General features: G+C 39.5%; 1 protein-coding gene across 16 annotated transcripts in view; it reads right to left on the reverse strand.

Annotated features, from left to right (window-relative positions):
* LOC106828433 (Fc receptor-like protein 3) overlaps positions 1-18,368 on the reverse strand; it is a 46,067-nt gene extending 27,699 nt beyond the window's left edge. For 11 of the 16 annotated variants that reach the window (XR_011498036.1, XR_011498031.1, XR_011498035.1 and 8 more), the window contains exons 1-9: positions 18,238-18,368; positions 16,773-16,793; positions 15,432-15,674; positions 14,713-14,973; positions 14,181-14,465; positions 13,066-13,353; positions 12,469-12,747; positions 4,907-5,185; positions 4,421-4,588 (exon numbers count right to left, since the gene is read on the reverse strand). Coding sequence is in view for 9 of the 16 variants with exons in the window: in XM_070496960.1 (XP_070353061.1) it covers positions 4,421-4,588; positions 4,907-5,185; positions 12,469-12,747; positions 13,066-13,353; positions 14,181-14,465; positions 14,713-14,973; positions 15,432-15,674; positions 16,773-16,793; positions 18,238-18,331 (1,918 nt within the window). In the remaining 7 variants the exon portion in view is untranslated. The remainder of the gene's footprint in view (positions 1-4,420; positions 4,589-4,906; positions 5,186-12,468; positions 12,748-13,065; positions 13,354-14,180; positions 14,466-14,712; positions 14,974-15,431; positions 15,675-16,772; positions 16,794-18,237) is intronic. The other 5 variants (XR_011498032.1, XM_070496966.1, XM_070496965.1 and 2 more) reach the window with 1 other exon arrangement.
* Positions 18,369-18,859: the final 491 nt, after the last annotated feature.

Raw genomic sequence — 18,859 nt, forward strand, 5'->3', positions numbered from 1 at the left:
TAAAAGAATGACAAATTGACAATTTCACAAAAGGCGATTACGTGTAAATCTAAAGAGGAAGACTACTCCATCAGCTTTGAAAATATGAAGGTTTTCCATCATTACTAAAATATTGAAATCTTTCTATCCTGCTTCAATACAAACCTCCTCCCAGTTTCCCATCCCTGTCATTCTCCTATTTATCTGTGACTCCACATCTCTTTCACCGGGCTTAGAGAACACAAATTATTGCCCAAAGTAAACATACTCATCCTCACCTCCCATGAAAACTGACTGATTGATGCCTGCAAATCCTGTCTTCAGGAACCAGGTGTCCTGAGTTAAACTAGACGTATGTGAGCGTGATCCTGGCCTGTATCTCTCTCCCCAGAGCAACTGCAATCTACATAATTCAACAACCTCCTTTGTGGGCAGGTTAGCTAAGTCCCAGGATGCATCTGAGACTTAGTCTATATCTTCAATTGTAAAAGAAAAAAACAGACCCAGAAAGTGGCTATTTATAATACAAGCTAATATTCACTGAAGATATATGATCCAGGCACTGGGCTAAGCAGTTTACATAGACTGGCTCATAGCACCTAGAAGGTAGATACTATTATTATAACCATTATATAGCTGAGGAAGCTGGGGTCCGAAGAATTTAATTTACTTGTAAAATATCAAGTATTTGGCAAGTTACATTACTGGAATTTTAATCCATGCAGTTAATTATAGAGTCAATAAATTTATCACTCCCTTTGGTAACTTGTATGATACACTCAGGCTTAAATAACAAAACTCTTCACTTTTAGGAAAATTTGGAAGATCCGAGCTCCTCCCTGAAAAGTCTGGGCAATAATGAGAACAAAGACTTTGCTATAAGGGAAGTACAGTAGGCAAGATTTTGAGATGAGAAAGGCAGAGAGGATCTGATTGGTGGACTGTCAGAATTACTTAGCTGAGTTTGCTATTTAAAACGACATGTCTCTTAGATCTGAGGATAGAACTTCATGGGCTCCTGCCCTCATGGATCACATAAAATGATGGTTAGCAATCTTTCCTTCCCTGGTGTTGTGTTGCCTGAGCAATATGTTTTTTGAACATTATCAACTTTAACATTGATGTTCTAATGTCTGCACTGCTAATATGTTGCTGATTAATAAATGACATTCCAGATAAGCAAAGAGATGTAAAAGTAATTTTGAAAGTAGGAGGTAAGAACAGCCTTCTGCAAGTCATCAAGATGTAATGAAGAGAGTATGGAGTCAGGGGTTAGGGAGACTCAAGGTAAGCCCTAATTCTGATTCTTATTAGATATGTGAATTTGTAAAAGTTATTTAACTTCCACAAACCTCCATTTTTTCATCTATAATATGGTGATAATAATAATGGTTGAACTGCACTGAAATGTACTTATTGAACAATTGGGAGAATTAGACAAATCATAAAGTTGCATGTAATAGACTCTAAATAAATGATAGATTTTATGATGAGTACTATTGGGGTTTGTGCTTTTATTCTCTTCACATATTTTTTTAAAAATCATATACACACATAATTTAATATGTAATGTTATTTAAGAAAATGCTAAGAAGCTTTAAAATATCAATCACAAAATGTCAGTGCCAGTTTTCATAAAAAGAAACAGAAGGAGGGAAGCTCATTGATTGACATGAAAAGAGGGGTTAGAAGACAATGCTTGAAGAGCATCATTAAGAAAAATATGTACGCTTTTTCATTAAACTGAGATCCAGATGTATTATTTATTTGTTTGTTTATTTTCTTAATTTTCAGTATGAGCCCTGGGAATGGGAGAACAGAAAGAAGCATTTAGCCTTACGGAAAAGGAGATGTCATGTTACATCACACAGAGAGAAAGACAGAAAGTAAAGGATTAGTAATTCCAAAATATAAAGTCTTGAACTCATACAAGCACCCAAAGCACTGAGTAAAACAGTCTACATATTCAAAGATTCCTGATGCATGAAAAAACATTCAGAGAGAAAAAGAAGAAGTCACAGAAGGACAAAGACAAGAATGATAGTAGATTGCTCATCAGAAGTAATGCACACAAGAAGACAATAGAGCAACATCTTTAAAACACTGAAAGAAAAAATATTTTCAACCTAGAATTCTATGTCAGTAAAAATATCTTTCACAAATGAATGCAAAATAAAGACTTTTACAGGCTTATAAAAGCTGAAATAATTCATCAACTGCAGACCCATACTACAAGAAATGTTAAAAGAAATCTTTTGGGCGGAAAGGAAATCATACCTAATGAAAGTGTGGATATACAAAAAGGAGTGAAGGACATTGGAAGTGATAACCATTTGAGTAAATATAAAAGATTTTTAAATTATGTTTAAATCTCTTTAAAAGATAACTGTTTGGAAAAATAATAACTATGTAGCTTGGAGAGGAGAAGTAGAGGCCACTATAGTAATATTCCTATGCTATATGAGAAGTGATATCATATCACTTGAAAATAGACTGTGATGTTAGGTATGTATACTATAAACCCTAAAACAATCACTAAAACAACCAAACGAAGAGTTATATGGCTAAAAAGCCAACAAACTAAATAAAATGGAATCATAAAAAATATTCAGTTGATCCAAAAAGGGTAGGAAAAATAGGAAAACAAAGAACAGCTGGGACAAATAAAAAACAAATAGCAAAATAGTAGGCTTAAATCTAAGCCTGTCAAAAATCACGTTAGTAAATGGTCTAAATGCCTTAGTTAAAAGGTAGAGACTGTCATCTTGGATAAAAAATCAAGAATTAACTATATGCTCTCCATAAAAAGAGGCACTAAATATAGGGGCTCAAATAGGTTAAAGTAAAAAGATGAATAAAGAAATATGATGATAACACTAATTACATTAATACAGTAATATCAAAGAATATTTCAGAATAAATGATACTACCAGAGATAAAAATGTTCTTACATAAGGATAAAGTGACAATTTCATCAAAAACACATAACAATTATAAACATTTACTCATGTAATAATAGAGCTTCAAATTATATGAAGCAAAACCTGATATAATTGCAAGAAGAAATGAACAAATGTACAATTATACTTGAAGATTTCAATACTACTCTCTCAAGAATTGATAGATCAAGTAGACAGAAAATCAGTTAGGACACACAAGACTTCAACAACACTATCAACCCAGTTCACCAACAGACCCCCTACTATAAGAAATGGTAAAAGAAGGCCTTCAGGAAGAAAGAAAATGATAGCAGGTGGAAATACAAACATATACAAAGAAATGAAGAATGCAGGAAGCAGTAACTAAGTGGGTGTTGCCTTGACATCAATTCAGAGAAAGGCATGTCAAGAAAAAGAAGCTACCAACAGATATAGACAGATGAACATAGATGCAAACAATCTTAAAATTTTAGCAAATCAAAGCCAACAATCATGACCAAGGGAGGTTGGCCCCAGAAATGCAAGGTGGGTTCAACATTCAAAACTAAAAGTCCATAGCAACAGACTAGAAAAGAAAATCATATGATCATCTCAATTGTTTTCACATAATCTCAATTATGTATAAAAAAGATTTGACAAGTATTTTTTCCTATAAAAACTCTCAGCAAATAACAAATAGTGGGGACTTCTTGAGCCTAATAAGGAGCATTTACAAGAAAATCCAGAGCTAATATCATACTTAATGATGAGAGAAAAAATACTTTCCCCCTTAGATCAGGAACAAGACAAAGATGTGTGCTCTTACAACTTCTATTCAACATTGTATAGGAGGTTCTAGCCAGTGCATTCAGGCAAGAAAAAGAAATAAAAATAATCCAGTTTGGAAAAGAAGGAGTAAAACTCTTTATTCACAGATGACATGAGCACCTATAGAGAAAATCTGACAAAATCTACAAAACAGATACTAGAACTAACAAGTGTGTTTAGCAAGGTTGCGGGATAGAAGACCAATATGCAATAATCAATTTTATTTCTGTATACTAGAAACAAACAATCAGAAATTAAAATTTTAATTCTAAGCATTCTTTGTTAATTTTATCCAAATTTCACTGCATTTGACAGGTATTCTAATACATCTCATAATTTATGGTTTACACCTATGGCTATCGTCTTTTTGCTGTTGTTACAAACAGAGGACTTTATTTTTCATTCTTTTTGTTTTTAGTAAGCTTTGGACTGGAGGTGCAATAATAAATATTTAACTTTCTAATTTTAATTTGAAGCAAAACTCTGACACCTGATTCGAATCTCAAACATGTGAAGTAACAACTTCATTAAGAAATGTATTCTACCTTTTTGTCACAGTTGCCTACAGAATGGCAGTAAGTAGAACTGAGAGTCTATTACTTGGAGGGAAAAATTGACCTTTATCAGATGCACCACACAAGTCCAAAGTATTATGGCAAGGGCATAAGTCACAACATCCAAGGGTATCTACCCACCTGATTTCTTCTGGGTCCTGAACTCGCACACCAGAGCAGCAGTAGCAGCAAGGCCAAGGATACTTAGCAGCCCCAAGATGACTCCCACAGTGACAGGGGTTATTTTGCTCCTGGAAGGCACTAAGTGGAGAGACCCATACTTGAGTTCCAGTAGCAAATATTTCTGATCTAGGCAAAGACCATGTGGGCGAGGGTTAGATATCTGTCAGGACAGATTTCTGCCTGGTTCTGATTTCTCCATTTGAATTATCTCTGACATAATTTGTAAATTTCAAAATAATGGCACATGGAGGGTGATTGGCAGCATCTAAGATGAAAATTTATTTCCTTTTCTTCTCCTCCATGAAATCAGTACCGATCTCCAGAAGCCCCAAGCCTTGGTGTCATTTTCAAGAACTCTTTGACATTGGTAGAATTTGTACAATCTGTTGGAGAAATATTTTATCAACATAACTATAACCTATAGCCCAGGTACCACCAACCCACCTGTGAAATTGAGCATCACCACCTCACTGCATTGGATCCCCAGGCCATTGTCAGCCCCACAGAAGTAGTTCCCAGAAGGCTGTGCCATCAGAGAGAGGTTGAAGGATGCTCCTCCTCCAAAGGGGGCCAAGCTTTTCCCCAGGGTGACATTGTCATGATAAAACCAGTACAGGATCGGGGGAGAGCCTCTTTGGGCCTCACAGCGAAGCTCCAACACATCTCCCACCACAGGCTGGGTGCCAGCAGGGTTGAGAGTGAGGACAGGACGAGACACTGGAACTGAGGGAGGAAACATAGTTCACCGGAAGTTTTAGTTCAGTATGTATACAGGATAACTTAATAAAGGAAATATCCAGCATATTTATTAGTAGGAACATGGACCCAGGATTCAGGAAAACCTGAGTTTGAATCCTGTCTCTGCTTTTTATTAGCCCTATAACCTTCATGTTTTAAAACTTTTTAATCTCAGGGACCAGCCCCGTGGCCGAGTGGTGAATTTCCCACCCTCCGCTTCAGTGGCCTGTGGTTCACCGGTTCAGATCCTGGGTGCAGACCTACCACCACTTATCGAGACATGCATAGGTGGTGTCCCACGTAGAGTAACTAGAAGAACCTACAGCTAGGATATACAACTACGTCCTGGGGGTTTTTAGGGAGAAAAAAAAGAGAAGAGGAAGACTGGCAATAGACCTTAGCTCAAGGCTAATCTTCCTAAAAAAAACCCAAAAACTTTTTAATCTCAGAAAATTACAGGCCAATATAGCTGATGAACTTAGATGCAAAAATCCTCAACAAAATATCAGCAAACCAAATATAGCAATGCATTAAAAGGATCATGCACGATGATCAAGTGGGATTTATTCCAGGGAGGTAAGAATGGTTCAACATCCACATATCAACCAATGTGATACACCACATTAAAAAAATGAGGAATAAGAATCACATAATCATCTCAATAGATGCAGAGAAAGTAGTTGACAAGATCCAACATCCACTTATGATAAAAACTCTGATTAAAATGTGTATAGAAGGAAAGTACCTCAACATAATAAAGGCCATATATGACAAACCCACAGCCAACCTCATAATTAATGGTGAAAAACTGAAAGCCATCCCTCTGATAATGGGAACAAGACAAGTGTGCCCACTTTTGCCACTCCTATTCAACATAGTACTGGAGGTTTTGACCAGAGAAATTAGGCAGGAAAGAGAAATAAAAGGAATACAGAAAGGAAGAAATCAAACTCTGTTTCCAGATGACATGATTCTATATATAGAAAACCCTAAAGAATCCATTGGAGGACTATTAGAAATAGTCAACAACTACAGCAATGTTGCAGGGTACAAAATAACTTTTAAAAAATCTGTTGCATTTCTATACACTGATAATGAACTAGCAGAAAGAGAAATGAAGAATACAATTCCATTTACAATCACAACAAAAAGAATAAAATATCTAGGAATAGACTTAACCAAAGAGATGAAAGACGTGTACACTGAAAACTACAAGACATTATTGAAAGAAATTGAGAGAGACATAAAGAAATGGAAAGAGCTTCTATGCTCATGGGTTGTAAGAATAAATATAGTTAAAATGTCCATACTACCAAAAGGAATCTACAGATTCAATGCAATCCCAATCCGAATCCCAATGACATTCTTCACAGATATAGAACAAAGAATCCTAAAATTTATATGGAAAAACAAAAGACCCTCAATAGCCAAAGCAATCTAGAAAAGAAAGAATAAAACTGGAGGCATCACAATCCCTGACTTCAAAATATACTACAAAGCTATAGTAGTCAAAACAGCAAGGTACTGACACAACAACAGACACACGGATCAATGGAACAGAATTGAAAGCCCAGAAATAAAACCAGAAATCTATGGACAGTTTATCTTAGACAAAGAAGCCAAGAACATACAGTGGAGGGAAGAAAGTCTCTTCAATAAACAGTGTTGGGAAAACTGGACAGCCACATGAAAAAGAATAAAAGTGGAACATTATCTTGCACCATACACAAAAATCAACTCAAAGTGGATTAAAGACTTGAATGTAAGATATCAAACCATAATACTCCTAGAAGTAAATAAAGGCAGTATACTATTTGACATTGGTTTTAGCAGCATCTTTTCAAATACCATGTCTACTCAGGCAAGGTAAACAATGGAAAAAATTAAATGGGACTACGTAAGACTAAAGAGTTTCTGCAAGGCAAAGGAAACCATGAACAAAACAAAAAGACAACCCACCAACTGGGAGAAATATTTGCAAATCACTTATCTAGCAAGAGATTGACCTCCAAAATATATAAAGAACTCATACAACTTAACAACAAAAAAGCAGACAACCTGATCAAAAAATGGGCAGAGGAGGGGCTGGCCCCGTGGCCGAGCGGTTAAGTTCGCGCGCTCGGCTGCAGGCGGCCCATTGTTTCGTTGGTTAGAATCCTGGGCGCGGACATGAGACTGCTCGTCAAACCACGCTGAGGCAGCGTCCCACATGCCACAACTAGAAGGACCCACAACAAAGAATATACAACTATGTACCGGGGGGCTTTGGGGAGAAAAAGGAAAAAATAAAATCTTTAAAAAAAAAAAAAAAAAGGGCAGAGGATATGAACCGACATTTTTCCAAAGAAGATGCACAGATAGCCAACAGACACATGAAACGATGTTCAGGATCACTAATTATTAGGGAAATGCTAATCAAAACTACAATGAGATATCACCTTACACTGGTCAGAATGGCTATAATTACCAAGACAAAAAGTAACAAATGTTGGAGAGGATGTGGAGAAAAGGGAACCCTCGTATCCCCCCGTGGAAATGCAAAGTGGTACAGCCACCATAGAAAACAGTGTGGACATTTCTCAAAAAATTAAAAATAGAAATACCACACCATCCACCTATCCCACTACTGGGTATTAATCCAAAGAACTTGAAATCAGTGATCCAAATAAATTTATGCACCCCTATGTTCATTACAGCATTATTTACAACAGCCAAGATGTGGAAGCAACCCAAGAGCCCTTCTACAGCTGAATGGATAAAGAAGATATGGTATATATAAGCAATGGAATGCTACTTGACCATAAATAAAGACAAAATTGTCCCATTTGCAACAACATGGATGGAACTTGAGGGTATGATGTTAAGCAAAATAAGCCTGACAGAGAAAAACAAGTGCTGCATGATTTCACTCACATGTGGAAGATAAAAAATACATGGATAAAGAGAACAGATTGGTGGTTACCAGAGGAGAAGGGGTTTGGGGGATGGGAAAAAGGGATAAAGGGGAACATACGTATGGTGATTGACAAAAATTAAACTACTGGGGTGAGCACAATGAAGTCTATTCAGAAATTGATAAATAAAAATATATACCTGAAATTACACAATGTTATAAACTATTATGATCTCAATAAAATTACTGGGAAAAACGATCTCTTTAATCTCTCCAAGTCTCAGTTTACTCCTTTGTAAAATTGAGCTAATATTGATTATATCTCAAGCTATTAGTGAAAACGATTATGTATGTAAAGTGTTCAATAAATGTTAGCTATTACCATTGATAGAAATAATAACTAAAATCAAGGTTCATTTCTGAATATTGCTGACTCCTGAGTCTTAGCTTTAAACCTATACTTCCACATCTATCTAAAGTAAGATCTTAATTACTCTCTATCTAATTAGCTTACTTTATTTCTCTTCATGGCATTTAGCACTAACATCTATCTATGTATCTATCTCTCTCTCTTTCATCTATCTATCATTGCTGTATATCCGATTCTCCCAATAGAATGTAAATTTCATAAAGATGTGAACTTGTCTGTTCATTGTTGTATTTCCAGCTGCTGGAATTTGCCTGGCCTGCAATAGCTCCTCAACAATTGGTGATTGTACAGATGACCAAATTGATCCAGATTGGCATAAAAATATCCAGATACAGCAATATCAACAATGATTTCCATTTTAATTGATGATTATAGGAATAGGACAGCCAGGGAGAATAAAATCATTATGATTTTTATTAACATAGGGAATTATTAATAAATATTGTGGAATGTGAACTGTAAGATTGTTGGTTCTGCTAAGTTGTGAGGAAACCTGGATAAGCCAATCTGTGTGCAGTGCTTTAGATATCAGCTGTGTGTGTCGTTGGCAAGAGAAGGTTGGTAAGGATCTTAAGCTCTGCTTTGTGTCAGAGGTTGACTCAAAGGGAGATAAGGGAATCAGTCTTTGAATGGGAATCAGTCAATTTGAAAATGCGCCATCTGCTGGCTGCAAAACGGATGGCACCAGCCACCTCATCAGTGTGGAAATGCCAAGTTCAGCTTTTGGAAGTGTAGGCTTCCTGCTAAATCTAAACAGATGGCTTGAGTTTGGCCCTTCTGTACATCCTTTGCCATATAAAGTGACCTTGGTCAAATGTTATGGGCCTCAGGGGTAAGTCTTTATATGTACTTTGTGCATCCCAGTGTGCTTTTTCACCCATGTCATGGCCTCGTATTTTCTTTTATCTGTCTGGCTTCAAAAGAGGAAAAATTTAAAAAAAAAAAGAGGGTAGAAAAAGAGCACCAGCCCTTTAGACTCTTTGGAAGTCACTTAAGTTGGAGGATTAGGGGTTTGCAACAGAGGAAAGAGGTACAAAAACTAGCCGTAGCTGCCTGCATCTCTATACCTCTGTGATCAGAAGCAGCAATTGGGCTCAGAGCACAGATTCCCTAATATTTGGAGGACAGGGTCCTTTTTGCCCACTCCAGCTCCTCACAAGCTGTGTGCAAGCTACTCCAGGAACACATACACAGCTGTCTGCCACAGGGCTGAGGGTGGGAGTCGGGTAGCTGCTACTGTGCTAAGAGCTGAAATTGATGAAAATTAACTGGAGTTTGCTGACCAAGCCTTCCTCTGGGAGTTGCAAGCTTCCAGTAGACTCTAGAATCCCAAAATAATTACCTCAGACAGATCTTGCTAGTGCAATTCTAGGTAAGAAGGCAGATTCCTGGTGCTTCCTACTCTGCCATCTTCCCAGAATCCTCTCAGCCTCCTCTTTGTCTAGGCTTCTGTAAGCCTGGAGCAGTGATTCTCAGCTTCTTCCATTACATTTCTCCCTCCAGGGTTCACCAAACTTCTGGTTCTACATGCACATCCCAATAAAGTCGGAGAATTTTAGTGCTGAAAGAGACCATGGTTATCACCAAGTTCAGTGGTCTCCACGATGGGATGCAAGACAACCCAGTGGGGTGTGAGAAGAAAATATGAGAATGTTTGAGTATTTTAACTTGAAAGTAAGCAATAAATCCAGCTTTGCCAATAGTCACATTGGCACTCTTACTCAGGCCACGTGTCACAGCCTGTGCTGAGATCGGGAAGGGAATTCTTGTGAAGGCAGTGGGGTCCCTATTGCTTGGAGGAGTTGACAGCAGGGCCTTCAATTGTTTGTTCGTTGTCAGCATATGGGAACATATTACCCATTGAGCTGTCTACTGGAGTATTTTTACAGATTATTTTACTTAGAGTCTTTAAAATGCTTTGTAATGATAATGTGTAATAACTACAACATCTTTTTGTACCACCTGGGAGTTTTTCAATTATTTGGCAGCAAAGTTCTAAAAAGAGGAGGTAAATGTAAATATTACCCATGTATTTTTCTCTGAAGAATGATCATTATTTTATTTTTGGTGTTTTTACTTATTTATTTTCTTTGTTGATCAGTGACTCAATAGTTTAATATTTAGTCTGACACTAAAAAAAGACATTTAACAGTTCTTGTATTACTAAAGATTTCTAAATAAACTAATGTGATAGAGGTAATATTTTGTAAAATAGCTGTTCCAAAGTAATTACACTTCTATGTTGTTTTATTATCAGCAAATGTCAATATGTCAACTTCAAATAATCATATCTACACATTTAAAAATGTATGGAAACAGCATATTGCAACCAGTCTATACTTCTTTCAAAGCTTGAACTCATCTGTAATAAATTTAAATATGCAACACTTTCTACTTATTTTACAAGAATAACTCACTGACACCAATAAAAATGGAAATGCATTAGGCAAATTTCAGTGAAAATCTAGGCATAATTAGTGCATTGGACTGAAAAATGGGTATCATAGACGCTTTGTTTCCACTTGTATCTGGATATCGTGGCCAGACACCTTTTACGTAAAAGAAGACACTGAAACCAATTGGAATAACCCAAACTCACAGCCAGGCATCAAATAACTGTACCACAGAGTCACACAAGACTTTCAAAATAAAAAAAAATCGTATTCAGTTACTATTTTAATCAAAGATTCTAAGAATATTTTAAAATATTGTTTATTTCATCCTTATGTAATTTATGTTTCTGTGTTTAATAGTGTGTATATTAAGTTAGTACAGTAGAACACGGATGTAACTAATAAAAAGTATTTAGGAAACATGTTCAACATGTTTGACTGAAAGTGGTGTGGGAACAGGAATGTTTGTGCCTCCATGATTTACTTGAATCAATTACTTTATAAGTGAGGAAACTGAGGACAGACTAGTAAGGAGACTTGTTCACGGTCACATAAATAGATACTTTCTTGTTCAAGACTGGAATCCCAGTGTCAGCACACTATCTGGCTCTCCCAGGCTCTGGAACCTCCTCAAATCGTAACCCAAGCTTGGACCATAGGAAGAGTCATTATTAACCTAGATACCATAAGTATTCCAATAGTTTGGAATAGCTGGAGAACAAGAAGCCATGGCAAAATCCAGAGAATGTAAGGGTTTGAGGCACTGGGAGTCACCACCACATCTCTTAATCCTGCCACCTCCTCCTAAGTCTCAGTGCTTCTCCTCACCTTCCAAATGCTGGGTACTTTGGAATGATCATGGCATGGACTAGGGGTCTCTCCTAAATAGGTGGGCACATCGCTAATTGCCAACATATGCTGGAAGTGGGAAATAAAGATGCCTTGATAGCTCTGGTGAAGAAAAATTTTGTTTGGAGATACCGAGAACATCATATTCAATGATATCCTAACATTTGAAGAGTCAGAAGGCATGTGGCGAAAGTGAGAAGGCCAGACAGGTCATCAGTGTGAAGGCCAAGAGAAAGCTCTGCTGCTCTGATAGCTGTGGGTGTCCACAAGGAGAGACACTTTGTCTAGTAATCCAGAGAGCCAAGTAGGAATTTAGATTGGAGGGGAGCAGAGGAAGAAAACCTTGGCAAGGGTCAGTTGGGTCATTTGTTCGTGGACAAAGGAATTTAGATATAAAGCTTTCTATATGACGTTCCTTCATCAGAAATTGCTAAACCATCATATATCTGGTATTTTGGAAAGTCTTTTTGCCTCTACTAGAAGACTATGTGGAATATATGGCTTTCATGACAGAGGAAATAAAGGAATTGCCTAAGTTACTGAATGTATAGCCAGAGGGAAGAATCCCAGAACCTTCAGGTGGAGGCAGAAAACGTGGGGAGTCTTCTGGTACATCACACCAGTAAATAGCCCAAAGGGTCTCTGTTTGTGAGAAGACATTGTGTGTTCTTGCCTGCAACTGCTATGGACATATCCTACTTACCTGTGACGTTGAGTGTCACTCTGTCACTATGCTGGGCTCCCAGGCCATTGTCAGCCTCACAGGAGTAGCTTCCAGAATGGTCTGCAGTCAGAGAGAGGTTGAAGGATGCTGCTCTTCCAGAGGGGGCTGAGCTGCTTCCCAGGGTTGCATCTTCATGATAAAACTGGTACAATATTGGAGGAGAGCCTCTCCAGGCCTCACAACGAAGCTCCACCACATCCCCTACCACAGCCTGGGCCCTGGGAGCCCTGATGGTGAGGACAGGGCGAGACACTGGAACTGAGAGAGAAAAAAGAGCTGTCAGAGAAGGACTCTGAAGCTGTGACAGGTTCAGAACTACACTCGAGGAGGCTAAAAATAGATATATCCCTTGAGTCATGAGGAGCAATCCTGGAAAATTTTGTCTTCATCACTACTAAGTCCTCTCCACAGAAAGTAAGGTGTCTTCAACTTATTTTGCCCTCTTTGCCATTCCTTGGTTAGCTTTTAAATCATCACACCTCTATACCTTTGCTATCTTTAGAAGATCCTTACTGCTGACAGAACCTAAACCCTGGCTTGCAAACCAAGGCTGAGTAAAAGGAATAGGGAACTTACTTCTCACTGTGACGGTAATCAGTGTACTGAGGATGGGGCCATGAATGTTGTCAGCTGCACAGTAGTATCTCCCAGCATCACTCTCCTTCACAGTGGGTATCTGGAGCTCTGCTGACAGGGAACGCTGGGTCTTTCTTCCCAAAATTCTTATTGTGCCTTCTCTGTGCCAGGAGAACGTGATAGTCCCTGTCCCCCTGGCTACTGAGCAGGTAAGGACCAGATTTTCTCCTTCAATCAGCTTCCCTCCAGGGGGCTGGATTTCTAGATTCACATCAGATACAGGGACTCCTGGGAGGACAAAAGATGACACATGAGGGTCTTGATGGCAGGGACTTCAAGATCAAGGAGAAGGTTGGTGCTGCCGTGATTAAGCCAATAGCAGCAGGTGCAATAGACAGGGATCCAAAATAGGAAATAGGAAGAAGTGTATATATTATTATAAAGGGAGCAACACCCTTCCTCTCCCACTCAACAATTCCCATTCTTAAGTAATGTGGGTACCAAGCCCTTAATCTTGAACCTAATGTTGACTGCAGTCACATTTTATTGATGTTTATCTCTGAGGAATTAAATACACTAATGGATCACAAAATAAGAGAGAACACCAAGAATTGCTTCTCTCCTGAAGTGACTTTGCTCACAATCCAAACCCCTCTCCTATCTTTAGGAGACTCTTTAAGACTCTTCCCCAGTATCACCTCTATCTTCTCACATTCTTTTCTGACTATTCCAGTTTGTGTTTATCTTCCAGTTTTCTGATTATTTTGGAGCCAGTCTAGGTCAGCACATGGAAGCACCTTAGGGACCTCTAAAGACAGCATGTGGTCTTCTGTGCTTCTAGTTATCTGTTGACTCATGAGAGAACAGATCTTGTGTGTCTTTATAGCCCCCAGGACGTTAGGTACCCAGTAAGTGATCAATAATTACTATTACCTGACTTAGATAGAAGAGAATATTCTAGGGAGATTAGTCTAATGTTGGACCTAAAGAGAGAAGGATACCAAGATAGCTGGAAGCACCTCTCTATTATGTTCACCATCCCAGGGAGCAGAACATATCATTGTTCTGTTCTCCTTTCCCCCATCTCTGACTCTGAAAGAGCCACAGACACTCACTGTGTACATGTATCTGGGATTTCAAACTTCTTTTCATGACACTGTGAGTCACTGTCTTTGCCTGGCACCAGTAAGACCTTGAGTCCTCACTCCATATGGCAGGGATCTGGAGTTCTGGGGAGCTTCTCCAGTCTGATCCCAGGGCCTGGTCTCCTCTGAAGAAACAGAATTGAAGCTGAGTGTCTGACTTCTGTGGAGGGAGCCAGGTCTCACATTTCAGGGTCACTGGGCTCCCCTCTATGGGCTGGGAGGGGCTGGCTGTCAGCACAGGAGGTGGAAACAACTCTAGAGAGAAGAACAAATACAATTTCCAGAGCAGTGAGGCTCACAGTGCCTATGGCAATGCACTTGTGTTGTCAGCACCAGCTGTCAGGAGATAGGAACCCATGCAGATGGAACCACTTCTCATCGTCCTCCCATGGCTGGGCCAAGAGAGGCTTTTCATGAAATCCCCACTGATGAGCACCCTCCCTCCATCCCCATGCACTTTTTCCTTGCCAAGCCCTGTTACCCACAGGAGTGCAACCATTACCTTGAACTTGGATCCTTAGAGCTTTTGAACTTTCTTCCCACATTCCAAAAAGTCCTTCCACATAAGTAGTACAATGATATTTGCTATTGTTGGTAGAGGCTGAATTTAGTCTGATGAAGCCTGAGTCATAAGTAACAGCAAATTTTTCTCCATCTTTGTAATAAATTTTTTCAGTAATATCCTCTTCTTTCCACCCCTGGCATCTCAGATATACATCATCTCCTTCAAAAACAGGGAGAGAAGCCTGGAGGATCAGCCAATCTGCAAAGAATGGAGGAACACAATCAATTTATCCTTGCTGCTTCTTTCTTTGAGCTCTCATTACTGCCCATGAGGAAAGAGCTACACTTCTGTGCACACTTGCAAATGTCCTCCATCAATATTTCCATGTGGTCCCAATGCCCAAGTCTCCCTTGTCCTAGATTAGTGAACTAATCTCAGGATACGTCCTTAAGAAGTTCTCATACATATTGTTAAAATAGGAGTTTTATTCTGTACCTTTCTTCAGACCTGGGTCCCTTTTTCCCTGGCAACTTCTGGGCTACTGACACTTCTCTGGATGGAGAAGATGGAAAGGCAGCATCCTGCTGCTGGCCTATCTAATTGTTTTCTGGGGTCAGTACTTCCAGTGTTCTCATGCCTTATGGGCTCTCTATGTTAACCCAGCCCTCCGACATACTGCCCAGTGGCTTTCAGAAACTCTTCCTTTCTTTTCTTACCAGATAAAAATTCCACATGCACAGGGTCACTGAGGGAAGATCCTCGGGTCTTGCATTTGTAATATCCAGAATTTCTTATTTGGAGCTTTCCCGATTTTTTTTTCAACAAAATGTCATCGTAATACCAAGATATGCCTCCCTGGGCTGGAGAATGGGAATCCTCGCATGTGAGAGTTACTGTCTTTCCTTTGAAGTTTGTGGACCAGGGAGGAGTGAGGCGAATAACAGCTTTTGGAGCTAATTCTGAACAGGAAATAGAAAGATGAAGGCACGTGAAGGTGATTGAGAGGTAGGTAGTGCACAGGGGAGGGCCTGACCTGCAGCTGGGAGTTTTCTTGGGCTAATTCCTATTAGGACCTGGGTTAGAAATGGAACAGAAACAATCTGGGGAAATGCCTAGGACAGAATCTGTTCTCCTTCTTTCTTTTCCTGGCCTGAATGTGGGCAGGTGGGTGTCATAGGGGATAGCTCTCAGGTCCCTGGTATGGGCTCAGAAAAGCTCAGGAGGTGTGACTTATAGTTGGGCAAACACTGTGAGGGCCTCCAAAGGTGGGCTGATTCTGAAATGAGATTGACTTGTATATTCTTGTCAAGGTAAAGGTGAGCCTGGGATACGTATACCTCAGAGGCAGCTTCCAGAGTTTGAAAAACCACTTCCTTCTTGGTTGCTAATGTTTAAGGAACAAGCTGGATTTTTAAAAAAATTATTTTCATTACTTTCAAACCTTGCTAAATTTATAGTGAGATCTATAGGGAAGGCAACTTTTTTCTACTTTCCATCTAAGTTGGATACAATCAATAACTGAAGAATACAACGAATTTGAATGAAGGGCAGTAGGATGCTTGAGAAACCATACATGCAAATCATATTTCTGTATTGAATTGCAACTCAACAATGTGACCAGAAGTGGAAGCAAGAGAGTGACATGTGCTCCTTTTGGAGATGTATACAGATTTGGCTGTAGTATTTTCTCTGTGGATGGGAGCTACTTCTAGGTCCTTTGACAGTGGTCCTAGCTTGGCCATACAGAGGGAGGGGGCTGAGGGCATAGCGGAGCTCAGATCTGAGGTTCTCTCAACATCAGCCTCCTGCCTCTGCCCTTACCTCTATGGAAGCTTCCTTCCTCTCTACACTGAGGTGTCCTGATAAAGGGGAAAGAACTGAAGGTTGGGAAATCAAAGGAGAGTCTGCTTACTCACCATATCATCAGGCATGACCCCTAGTAGAAGCACCACTGATGTTAGCCCATCCCTGCAGCTCTCATTTGTGGAGACAGGCTATGCTGGCAAAGAAGACCAATGCCCAGAGACCAGGAGGAATAAAGAGAAGGGAAAACTGACCTGATTGTTCTCTTCCAGGAGCTGTGAGGGTGCCAAGGTTTAAAGATTAGCACAGAGCAATGTTTTTCAAACAATTTCAGTTACATGCTCTCTGAGAAATTTTCCAACAACCCAGCCACAATCACTTCAGTTTTTCCTTCCAGTTTTCTCCCCCAATTCTATACCACCCATAGCCTACAAACAGACAAACAAAAATATCATAATTTATGTTATAAACATGAATGACTGTATCCACAACCCTGGCTCATCTCTTTGCTGTTGCATACTTCATTCTCTCCCTCTCTTTTCTAGCCTGAACTAGCAGTGCAGAGGCAGAAAAGGGCTTCAAGACTGGTTTACCCTCCCCCTCATTCTTTGGATGTTTTTCCTCATTTTTCAATCTCTGGTGAAATATTGGCTTAAAATCTCAGGGAGGGTTCAGGTTTCTCAACAGGTCTTCCCTTACGTGCCTGAGTTTGGAAGAAATTTTTATCTGAGGGAATTAGAGCTGTGGTTTGGCAGAAAGAAAAATCCAAGTTTCCTATGAGATGAAGAAGAAATGGGTGAAAAACCCAGGGTGACATTCCTGACTTGCTCTGCTACTTGTATTCAGAGCCTTTGTTTTTCCTGGTGATAAATACATAGCAAGCAATAAGATACGTTGGAGTATATGAGGAAGCCATTTGGTGTAAAACTAATTCGTTCTGATCTTGTTTTTCCAAAAAGGGCTGATGTGTCCTGGAAAGCACACAGTACGTGTGGGGCCACAGAGTGAGGTTGCAGGCCTGGCGTTCTGCTTTTATTGAGGTTGAGGATGGGACCAAGGATGGCCTGCACTCACTCTTCTTTGGCGAATTTAAAACATAAGAGTGAGAATTTAAAGCATAGGAAGAGAACGTGCATTGTATATCTATTTTAAGTATTTACTATGTCCAAAGATAAGAACAATGCCCTTTAAGATAGAGATGTAACTTCCCCCACATTGACATTGCCTAAAGGATAAGCATCTCTTCCTATAATAGGAATTGATTGTTGGCCTGCTGCGTTCATCTTATGACCACCCAGCTCAAGACCACAGACCTGCTACCTACTGTGTTCATCAATTGCTGTGTGAATTGCTGTGCCAGCAAAGCGATAGCATAATTATTGTAAAGGAATATTCCAATCATATGTGATACATGCCCTTTGATGGTATATAACCACTCTGTCAACTCCCACTTCTTTGGAGTGCTCCACTCCTTCATAAAAAGACTCTCCCGGGCTATATCAGCCTCTGGTCTGGCTCATAATAAACTCAGCCCAATTTTGATTTATAGACTGGTTATGGATTATTTTAGTCGACACTGGGAACCCAGCTCTGCTCATTTTCATTCTTCTGCTGTCTGTCTCTGAACTCTAAGTGGAAGTGGAGACAGAAGATCCTTGGTTTTTCCCCTGGCTGACATTAGAAACTGAGGCCCCTGTCCCAGTCCAATCATCTACTCACCCAGGATGAGCAGCAGCAGCCACAGAAGCATGGGGACCTGGCCCTTGCTGAGGGCAGGGAAGTCTGTCTCATGAAAATCCAGCATATCTTCCATCCACGCAGGAGGACAGGAGGGTGGCACTCAGATGAGTTCTGCAATAATTATAAAAGGGGAAGTGAAGAATCATGTCTTGCCATGGGTTCTAAAAATATTAACATGGCTATTTCCTAAATTCTGTTTGTATTTCAACCCTGGCAGCTGTGTATTTTTAGATATTGGTGTTCATCTTCCAATAGTTCAAGGCTCTCAGGAGAAATGTCAAAGCTGTGCCTGGGTTGTCTGAAAATGCTGAGTTGAGGATTTGCTAATATTCAAATAACATTTTTCTTCATTTTTCAAATGGAAAGCCCCTTTATTACCATGAATTCACATAGCGTTCGGTTCCCCATGAGGTTCCTAATATAGACACATCTGGTGTGTGTGTGTATTTTATGATGTGAATCATACAAAATCAAACTGTCAAAGCAGATGCAACAGCCTATTTGACATTTGCATAAGCTGGCATGAAGCTGCTAAAGAGGAAAGTAATAGAAAATTGCAAATTAACAAAAGGAGCTGCCCCTAAGTGTCACTCAGATCTGT

Source organism: Equus asinus, chromosome 25 (assembly GCF_041296235.1).
Source record: "Equus asinus isolate D_3611 breed Donkey chromosome 25, EquAss-T2T_v2, whole genome shotgun sequence".
NCBI classification, from domain to species: Eukaryota; Metazoa; Chordata; class Mammalia; order Perissodactyla; family Equidae; genus Equus; species Equus asinus.